At 35.3% G+C, this 11,132-nt stretch overlaps 2 protein-coding genes across 6 annotated transcripts in view; one reads left to right on the top strand and one right to left on the bottom strand.

Moving 5' to 3' along the window:
- Positions 1 to 339: 339 nt before the first annotated feature.
- Positions 340 to 1,416, bottom strand: RpS3A (ribosomal protein S3A). The gene is made up of 2 exons (XM_017180749.3): positions 1,040 to 1,416; positions 340 to 862 (listed from the first exon to the last, which is right to left on the bottom strand). The coding sequence occupies exons 1-2, from the start codon at positions 1,378 to 1,380 to the stop codon at positions 397 to 399; spliced, it is 807 nt and encodes a 268-aa protein (XP_017036238.1). The 5' UTR covers positions 1,381 to 1,416; the 3' UTR covers positions 340 to 396.
- A 5,574-nt stretch (positions 1,417 to 6,990) lies between these two features.
- pan (transcription factor pangolin) overlaps positions 6,991 to 11,132 on the top strand; it is a 66,593-nt gene continuing 62,451 nt past the window's right edge. For 2 of the 5 annotated variants that reach the window (XM_041776714.2, XM_070287581.1), the window contains exon 1: positions 6,993 to 7,681. The gene's annotated coding sequence lies outside the window, so the exon portion shown is untranslated. Of the gene's footprint in view, positions 7,682 to 11,132 lie in introns of all 5 variants that reach the window. The other 3 variants (XM_070287584.1, XM_041776712.2, XM_041776711.2) reach the window with 3 other exon arrangements.

Below are 11,132 nucleotides of genomic sequence, written 5' to 3'. Positions count from 1 at the left end.
AGAAACAATATCTTCATCACGTGTGATAAGAGACGAAAAATAAAAGTTCATCACATTCAAAAGTAAATTCATATTTTTACAATGCATTTTTTGCTAAGAGTACAAAATGAATATTTTAAAGTAATACAAAATGTTTCGTTTTAATCGACTTTACATACCATTTTTTCTTTATTCCAATCCGCCGTCTAACCTAAAATTATAAAAAATGTTAAGACTTGCCATTTTCTTTTTACTTTTGTTAAACTCACGCTATTTAAAGGTAAATTTGCCACGATCCAGTAACCTATATATAAAAAGTAGAAATCCAAACATATTTACTAAAAAAACAAATATTTCCCATTTTGTGTGGATTAGATGTGTATTTCTTTTAGCAGCAACACATTTGAAAATAAATTTTTAGACAGCTTCCTGCACTGGTGGCTCATAGCCCTCGGGACGGTCAATAACGGCTCCCTCGGTGGAAACTACAGCTTCAGTGGACTTGCCACCACCATCACCGTGAAGTTCCAAAAGTTTCGACACATCGAAACGGGGCTTCTTCAGCACCTTGACTTTGCGGATGAAGACATCGTGCAGAGGATATATGCGCTGGCAGTTCTTCTCAATGTCCTTAGCAATGGAATCCAAAGCGAGCTTGTTGACCAATTGTTTCAGATCAGCACCGCTGACCTCGTTGGTGATAATGTCGGTCATGCGAGCACGAATCTTGCGGACCTGCGACTGCTGAGCATAGCAAGTTTTACGCTGGGACTGCTGATCCTTGGCGGTGAAACCAATGCAAAATACACGCAGAAGGTAACCATCAACGGTCTTTGCCTCAACAATAGCTTCAATTAGAGTTTGCCACTTCTTGACCATGGACCTGAAAGAGTATTGTTGATTTATTTATTATGAAAACTAGTTTAATGACACCATTTTTGTGTCGGGCCAACAATATTTGTATTATACAAAATACTTTATACATACATAGGTAGTTAACTATGTATATATGGAAATATGTATTTATGTATAAATATGTATGTAAAACCATAGAACTAACCTGTACTTATCGGTGGTCAAATCCATGCCGTGGAAATTGCACAGCACATTGCGATCCTGCACGTCCTCGGCAATTAGACGGAATTTCCGGAAAGAACGCTCGGGATCAATGTCCTTTTGCAAATCGGCTAGGGAAACCTCGAAAACACGTCCCTTCAAGTAATCGGAAGCTATACGCTGGCCCTGGGTACGGTTTACGAGGGTTTTGCCGATTTGACGAGTTTGAAACATATTGGGGGCCTTGACATCGTACCAGTCCTTGCGTGAGAATGGATCAATCACCTTCTTCTTGCCGCCCTTCTTGCCGCCTTTGGAAAGACCCTTATTTTTGCCGACTGCCATGTTGAACGGTTTAAACCGGAAAAGGAGGAGGCACGTTGACTGCCAGTTGTCAAAAGAAGGAAACTAGTGTTGAACAGTGTCAATACTAATCAGTTAAAAAAAAAAGGCACTGTGCACGGGACAATTAATGGCTGTTAGCATATGTAAGTATTTCACTTGGCGTTTTGACTTGGGGTTATGTTATCATAATGTTTAATGTTTTGTATTGCTTTAACATTTTGTTTAATTGCGGAGTGTAAGCATTCTCTTTATATGTTCAATTGTTTATAGAGGGTTTCCACATAGCGTCAAACCGTATTCACCGTCCGTTGAACAAACCGCATTCTCATTTTGAAATGCGTTAGAGTGCATCTAAAGCCTAGTACTCTGACGAGATAAACCCGCTGTCTAAATTAGACAGCGGAATCGCTGTTTATTTCGCTACCGAGCTAGTGTGACCAAAAAAATTAGGGAAATTCCATGAAAATGTACTTATTATGGCGTTTAAGGATTTTCTTTGGTAACACTGAACAGCTGTTTGTAACAAATATTCAAAAAAAATATTAAAAATATTAATAAATATGGCATTAAAATTGTCCTTTGTGGGTTAAATTCCATATTATGGGCTTCCCCTTGACAGCCCCTATCAATGCCACCTTTTTCCTTCAACTTTCCCTCCATTAGGGGTGTCTAAATAAATCAAATGAATTATTTAGACAGCGCGATATCAGCTGTTTACTATCTTGATCTTGCAACGCCATTCAATTTTCGCAGGCTTCATTTTCGTCGTCAGAGTACCGAAAAAAACGACGTGTCTAAAAGTTCTTCTTCTTTTTTTTCGACACCGTTTTTTTTATATGGAGTTTGGCCGCTGTCTAAATTTATACAGCGGTTTTTTCTCGTCAGAGTACTAGGCTTAAATTTAACCAAAGTTTGTTGTCGATAGTGAATCGGTGCAACTCTGATTTCTTCTTCTTAAGCCTAGTACTCTGATGAGAAAAACCCGCTGTATAAATTAGACAGCGGAATCGCTGTTTATTTCGCTACCGAGCTAGTGTGACCAAAAAAAATTAAGGAAAGTCCTGAAATGCCATGAAAATGTACTTTTTATGGCGTTTAAGGATTTTCTTTGGTCACACAGGACAGCTGTTTGTAAACAAATATTCAAAAAAAATATTTAAAATATTAATAAATATGGCATTAAAATGTCCTTTGTGGATTAAATTCCATATTATGGGCTTCCCCTTGTCAGCCCCTATCAATGCCGCCTTTTTCCTTCAACTTTCCCTCCATTAGGGGTGTCTAAATAAATCAAATGAATTATTTAGACAGCGCGATATCAGCTGTTTACTATCTTGATCTGGCAACGCCATTCAATTTTCGCAGGCTTCATTTTCGTCGTCAGAGTACCGAAAAAAACGACGTGTCTAAAAGTTCTTCTTCTTTTTTTTCGACACCGTTTTTTTTATATGGAGTTTGGCCGCTGTCTAAATTTATACAGCGGTTTTTTCTCGTCAGAGTACTAGGCTTTAACAGTGAAATTGGACCATTCACTACAAAAATGTAAACAAAGATAGTGAGGAACAATACAGATATGGAATTAAAATGTGGCACTAAGGCTGGAAGCATCGCCAAATAATTCGTTGGTGTTTTCCTGTATATTCTTACCCCAAAATGTTCCCAATAGCTATTATTTAATATAGAAAAGGTTATAGATTTTGGACGCCTATACCACCATACACACTCTCTTCGAGGCATTGTTGGAACACGAGTTTCGTATTTGTGAAAAATACCAAACATTTTTCGTAGTGTTGGTCAAATTTGCACTGTTAATGCCCATATGATACTGTAATGCAGTTTTCATTAATTAGCTACTTCATTAGAACCTTGAAAGAGACCACTATATGTGTCATTTTGCTTGGATTATTTTGGTAATACGACTACGGTCACACCGACCGTAAAAGGTAAACAAAAAAAAACCGCCGCCATTCGCGGCGTATTACTATGAATTTCTGAATTCCTCGTCGAAGTATTCTTGCATAAATAAATGCAGAATCGTATAAATTTATGTTTTTAACCTATGATGCCTAAAATTTTTTTAATTATTACCAAAAAAAAATTTTAATTAATTTTACACCGCAAGAACCTTGCCACCGCAAAACATATTATTTTTCCTAATTTTCTAATATTTTTTCAGTTCAAAAACCAGCGAAATGATATACAAATAAAATTCTCATTGTGAGACCATACTGTCAATGAGCTGGCTAATAAATTTTTCAATTACAATTTTCTTCATTAAACCCGTATTTTGTTATCGAGTATCTAGTATTTTTATGAAGATCTATCGATTATCGCGCCAATGAAGTAGCTAATGCATTAGAGCGACAAATAGTCGTCTTGCTCGCACTTGTGTAAAACGCTATAGCGCTGTCAAATCTTTAATGAAGTCTCTAATTAATGCGGCAGTGTCATGCCCGTATAAGAAGAAATCAGAGTTGTACCGAAAAACTATCGCCTAACTATCTATATGTGAGCCAAACTTTGCATCAACAAAATTGAATGATCGTTAGCAAGCGTGATCGAAGCGAACATTCAGTTCCGATTACCCTTGACTTGGTTCGGAATGATTTTTTTTTGATCGTACGCGTTGTATGAGCAACAAAGAATGATCGAGACTGCTGCTTCCATTCAGGCTGATCGCAATCATACCGTTCGGTCACACCGGTTTTGATTTGCTCATACCGAGTGGTTCGGTTCAGTCTGACGAAATTTAGCAGAATCTCGGACGCAGACTGTTTGTTTATTAATTATAAGCATTAAATATTAAGTTTTTTCTGCATTACATACATTTTAGTTATACGAGTAAATTATGAAGAAATAACTGAAGTCATTTGTATCAGTTAGTTGAAACGCAACTTGTTTCCTTTAAAACATTTAAATATTTATATATGTAGATATGTTTAAAAAAAAAAAAATTTAACACATTTCGCAAGGCAATTCTCGATCTGATTGCATCATTCACAATCAAATCAGGCGCAACATGAGTGAAGCCTGAGCTCTTTTGAATCGTCGGACTTGATCGTTCTTTTTCTGCACAATCAGTTCCGATCATCATACCGGTACCAAAAAATCAGTTTGAATCAGGAGCAGAGCAGAGCAATCAAGCCAACTGAACGAGATCGTTCGTTTTGTTCGCGAAGATCGATCGAGCATGTTGTGGCGATCTTCTGTGTTGAGTTGTGATCGGCTTGAGCGTTGTTGATCGATCCGGACCGATCATACTCAATGCAGCTCTCTGGGTTAAGCCTAGTACTCTGACGAGAAAAATGAAAATGTACCTTTATGGAGTTTAAGGATTTTCTTTGGTCACACTGGACAGCTGTTTGTAAACAAATATTCAAAAAAAATATTTAAAATATTAATAAATATGGCATTAAAATGTCATTTGTGGGTTAAATTCCATATTAGGGGCTTCCCCTTGACAGCCCCTATCAGTGCCACGTTTTTCCTTCAACTTTCCCTCCATTATGGGTGTAAGAATAAATCAAATGAACTATTGTTACACCCCGAGATCAGCTGTTTTCTGTCTTGATCTGGCAACGCCATTCAATTTTCGCAGGCATCATTTTCGTCGTCAGAGTACTAGCAAAAACGACGAGGCTAAAAGTTCTTCTGATATCGATGATTGAAGAAGAACATCAATGCATTGTTGTTTTCATCGATGTTTTCGCACCTCTAGAATACCCTCCATAATCCAATCGATTACTATCAATATTTATGAAAACGTACATTTATAGGGTCTTCCCACACAACATTAAAGCACATTCAACATCCGTTGAACAAACGGTCCATAAGGTTTTGCCGTTCCGAATTTTCCCAAATGGACCGCCGTTAGATCAACATTAAAGTCTAAACACGGTTTGTTTGGCGATAGTTTTTCGGTGCAACTCTGATTCTTCTTCTTAATTTGACCATTCACCACGAAAATGTAAACAAACTTGGCGAGGAACAAATGAGATATGGAATTTAAAACGTGGCGCCAAAGCTACAAGCATGCCCAAAATAGTTGTTGGCGTTTTTTCTGTATATTCTTGCCCCAATATGTCCCCAATTGTTACTATTTAATATAAACCGCCTACCTCTACCTTATTTTAAAGATTTTGGATATCTATACCACCTATAGACACTCTTCGGGGAATTTGCTCTTTGTTAGAGAAAAATCATTAGAAAAACTAAAATTCCTTGTCATTTAATTCATTTAAATTTAGTGCGGATAAATTCTGACGCAATCTGTGCCTTTTGCTGTTGTACAACAGCCAAAATAGTTGGTAAATGCTCCATTTCAAATTTGCAACTGTCAATTCGACAGCCTTTGTTTACGTTTTCATGAGCCACAGCTGATCGATCAGCTGTTCGGATGTTGAATGTGCTTTGACGTTGTGTGGGAACACGAGTTTCACATTTGTTAAAAATCCCAAACGTTCCTCACAAATGTGCTGTGTGGGAAGACAGTATTAGCAGTAAAAGAGCTGAAAAGGCAGCATCGCTTCCTATAACCATTTCAGTTATCGGTTGGGAATTAAATTTTACTTAATAGGGTCTTCCCACACAGCGTTAAAGCGCATTTAGCATCCGTTGAACAAATGCTCCATAAGGTTTTGCCGTTCCGAATTTTCCCAAATGGCCCGGCGTTAGTTCAGCATTAGATTTTAATGCTGAACTAACGCCGGTTTGTTTGGCGATAGTTAGGCGATAGTTTTTCGGTGCAACTCTGATTCTTCTTCTTAATTTGACCATTCACCACGAAAATGTAAACAAACTTGGCGAGGAACAAATGAGATATGGAATTTAAAACGTGGCGCCAAAGCTACAAGCATGCCCAAATAGTTGTTGGCGTTTTTTCTGTATATTCTTGCCCCAATATGTCCCCAATTGTTACTATTTAATATAAACCGCCTATCTCTACCTTATTTTAAAGATTTTGGATGCCTATACCACCTATAGACACTCTTCGGGGAATTTGCTCTTTGTTAGAGAAAAATCATTAGATAAACTAAAATTCCTTGTCATTTAATTCATTTAAATTTATTGCGGATAAATTCTGACGCAATCTGTGCCTTTTGCTGTTGTACAACAGCCAAAATAGTTGGTAAATGCTCCATTTCAAATTTGCAACTGCCAATTCGACAGCCTTTGTTTACGTTTTCATGAGCTCACAGCTGATCGATCAGCTGCTCGGATGCTAAATGCGCTTTAATGCTGTGTGGGAACACGAGTTTCACATTTGTGAAAAATCCCAAACGTTCCTCACAAATGTGCTGTGTGGGAAGACCGTATAACGGTTCGGATTTCTACCCTATTGCACATTTGACACAGTTTTCGCTGTGGCGTGAAAACTGAAAACACACGGCACAGAAACATAGGTCGAAAAAAATAATCGATGTATCGATGTATCATCGATGTTTTTCCATCTGTATCATCTCTAATTTTAGGCCAATGTTAGGCTCTCAATTTGGGAATTCCATAAGCAAAACCCTGTTAACGACTCTGTCAATCTCATTCTGTTACCGCATTCTGTTAAACTCTCATTTTAACAGAAAATTCTGTTAAACGCCCGCTCAATTTGGAATTCCATTCCCTGTTAAGCTGTCACTCTGTGAAAATCCACAAATTCGAACATGCGGATGTGCGTCCACCGTTCTGTTTGTTGTTAAACGCGATTAAAATTAATAATAAAATATTCTTAACAAATCTTAAAATTCGTGCCTGTTTATTAAAAAAATTAAACCCTGACAAGAAGTACAAAAACATAGCAAACTAAAAATAAATAATTATGTACGAGGTTCCGTTTTGGTTACGACAGTTTGTGCTTTGATGTATAAATATTAATGTTCATATGAACATTATGTATAGACGCATATCGTTTTTAAATTATTCGTGTAAATGTAAATCACAAGAAATACATAAGTATGTGAGTGTTAATCAGGCGCCGACATAACCATTCGATCATTCGTTCTACGAAACTCGTGCTTGTGTGTGTGTGTGTGTGTGTGTGTGTAAATTATATGTATACAACTGATGTGTACATCAATAATGATCATCCCATAAAAGGAAGAAAATAAATAAAAGCAATATTTTGCTTTCTTAATTGTGCAAAACTTTGTTTTCTGCTTTAACAGTCAGTAATCACTGAAGAAAACTGTAGAAGCATGAGTGGCCGACGGCATATCATCATCATATTTAGTAAAATTAAAATGTACAAAAACATCCGAGTACATCACTTAGTGTTTTTATCGTTTGGATATTAATGCACAAGTATTTTGTAAGTAATAAAACGAATACTAAATAAATATTTGTATCAAAGAAAAGCCGCATGTAGTTTTTAAATACACAAGAATTCCATTGCATTGGTATGTATGCATACATACCCATACCCTCACGATATACAAACATACAAAAAAAAAAAATATATATATATATATGTATATATATGCAAGAATGGGGATCGTATGTGTGGATCGTATGTATACTATGTACATACACACACCGCTGTGGGTTCTACTTTGTTATTTATTTATTTATTTGCTGAAATATAATTTTTTCTGTATTCTGTTTTACACGCATATTTTGTGTTGTGTTTTCGGTCTCTACCTGTTGATATCCACACAATCATCTTCGTTTAAAATAGAAACTCGTTGTCATTAGTCTTGCGACCCCGATGAGTATTTTGCTTTGTTGTTGTTGTCGCACCTTATGGAGGAGTTTCTTTTTCCTTTTTTTCTTTAACAAGCATGTAGTTAAGAACTACCTACCTATCCATGAAAAATCTTACGATGCGATGTCTAGCAGGTAGCCAACGAAATCCACATGAATACAGCCAAGGTCAATTTGATAGAACTTTACCTTTATGATAAAGTCTAAGTTCATCTTGAATGTAGTTTCATTTACATTTAAGTAGTTAGGACTTAATGAAAGTTCACGAATAACGTAGTTGCAGAGTTAGATTAACATTATATAATCGAATGCCAATTGTTTAGGTTTTCTAAAAAAAAAATGCATAGAAAAGAGAACATTTTCAGATGTGATTATTAGAGTTTCGTAAATATGTACATAATCATATAAAATAAGGTTAATTTGGTGCAAAACGGGCCACTTTTCAAAAATGTATTGTGGCGAAGCGGCTAAAGTTAGTTCATTAAATTAAATACCATAAGATAACACAGCATGTAAACAATTTTCATTTAAATGTAGTATTGAAAAATATTTACTGGTCTACGAGTAAAAGGGAATATCCCCAGTACCTTTAAAAAACAAAATTTGGTTTGCGAGTTAGGATGTACTAACTGTCCACAAAATCACCCGAAATCAAAAAACTATAATGCATTTGTTAAAGGATAAGCGTCCCGAGGTACTCACGCGGCGATTTATCAAAATCGGAAGGCAAAACACAGATTTTTGACTAAAAATTTAAGTTAATTTGTTTAAAAAAATATATATAATAAAATTTAAAATTAAAAAAAAAACTGTTCCAAATTTCAAACCGATTGGTTCAGTAGGTTTTGAGTTGTCGTGACACCAATTTAACAAGAAAGGAAGCTAACTTCGGCACGCCGAAGTTTGTATACCCTTGCAGATTGGTTTTCATATTTATATTATAAATTATAATGCCGAAAACAGACACTAAACAGAGTTTCATAACATTTTACCTATACTTATTATGTTTACAGTTTGACAGTTACAGTTATACATTCCCAGCTTTACATTTTCTCTACATCTACGGATCGCTTCTATGGCAGCTATATGATAATGTTGTCCGATTTTCATAAAATTTATACAAAAATTCTATAATAATAAGTAAAGCTCATATCTCAGAGTAGATGAAAATAAGTTGAAAAACAACGCAGTTATAATTTTTTCTATTACTTTCCCTATCGTTCCTATTGCAGCTATAAGATATAGTCGTCCGATTTACATGAAATTTATACCAAAATTCTGAAATAATACCAGAAGCTTATTTACCGAAGTAGATTAAAATACGTTGAAAAACAACGAAGTTATAATTTTTTTCGATTAATTTCCCGATCGTTCCTATGGCAGCTATAAGATATAGTCGTCCGATTTTCATAAAATTTTTATCAAAATTCTGGAATAATATAAAATGGCCATATCTCAAAAATGATGGAATAATATTGGAAAACAGCCAAGTTATAATTTTTTTTCCAAAAATTTATCGAACATTTGTATGGCAGCTATATGATATAGTCATCTGATCCGGCCCGTTCCGACATATATAGCAGTGAGAGTATACAGAAGACTATATGCAAAGTTTCATTCAGATAGCTTCAAAACTGAGGGACTAGTTTGCGTAGAAACGGACAGACGGACAGACGGACGGACAGACGGAAATGGCTAGATCGACTCGGCTGTTGATGCTGATCAAGAATATATATACTTTATAGGGTCGGAAACGTCTCCTTCACTGCGTTGCAAACTTCTGACTGAAATTATAATACCCTGCAAGGGTATAAAAATGGCATTTTTCAGGAGAGCGCTTTAAACTTTGTGATGCTTATACATTGAACATCGAACGACCTACGTTCAACTCTGCATAACTTCGTGAATTCTTCTATGACCGATGTGAAACTTGGACACCATATTATTAAGATAAACAAAAAAAATAAAAAATTCAACAAAATTTATCATTTGTGGACGAATTAAGATAATCGAATAATTTAAACTGCTTTTGGCAGGTATTTGTTCTAAAACTTATATTGCACAATGTGCCACACCTACCGATTCGCCATTTTATAGGGTATATATGCGAAATAATACATATTTAAATAACTGAACAAAATAAACCTTTTTTGTATTTATTTATTCTTTTTGGTACCAAAACTACCTATATTAAGCAATTTCTAATATGTTAAACATTTCTGCCTTAGAGATGCAATAAACAAGTCAGATGGTGCAGCCAGCATGTTAAATAGAATCCTTTGAAGTTGCAGTCTCCATACTTTTTGGTATATTCTGATATTTTAAACCGTGAGCTGTTTTGGTTTGTTGCGTTGTATTTCTGCAGACGCAGCCGATGATAAATTAACTATTTTTGTTTAGGAAAAATCCGCGCAAGTTATGGGACTAGTCGTTAGCTTAAATCGATTTCAGCTTTTATTGACTACTTTTTAGGCAGAAAAAAATGATATCTTGCAAGTAATGATTTACTTATCTTATGTATCTATAATTTATAGTTAAACTCATTACCATTGAATACTTATACCCTTGTAGGGTATTATAATTTTACTCAGAAATTTGCAACGCAGTGAAGGAGACATTTCAGACCCTATAAAGTATGTATATATATTCTTGACCAGCATCAACAGCCGAGTCGAACTTGCGAAACTTTGCATATAGTCTTCTGAATACTCTCGCTGTTATGTAAGTCGGAACGGGTCGAATCGGACGACTATATCATATAGCTGTCATAGAAATTATATAAAAATATTTAGAAAATAAATTATAACTTCGCTGTTTTTCAACATATTTTATTTATTTATTTTTAATTTCATGAAATTCTGACAACTATTAGCTTCCATAGAAGCGATCGGTAGATGTAGAGAAAAATAGCTTTCCATTTTTCTCTACATCTACCGAGTGTATGTACTGTCAAAATGTAAACAAACCTAAACGTAAATACACGTAATGAAATTTGATAATATTTTGTTTTTTTTCAGCATTTATATCTATAATGTTTTTTATATTAGATATTTTAAATG

The sequence above is a fragment of the Drosophila kikkawai genome, chromosome 4 (genome assembly GCF_030179895.1).
Source record: "Drosophila kikkawai strain 14028-0561.14 chromosome 4, DkikHiC1v2, whole genome shotgun sequence".
Lineage (NCBI taxonomy): Eukaryota > Metazoa > Arthropoda > Insecta > Diptera > Drosophilidae > Drosophila > Drosophila kikkawai.
This window is presented reverse-complemented; position numbering and strand designations above follow the sequence as displayed.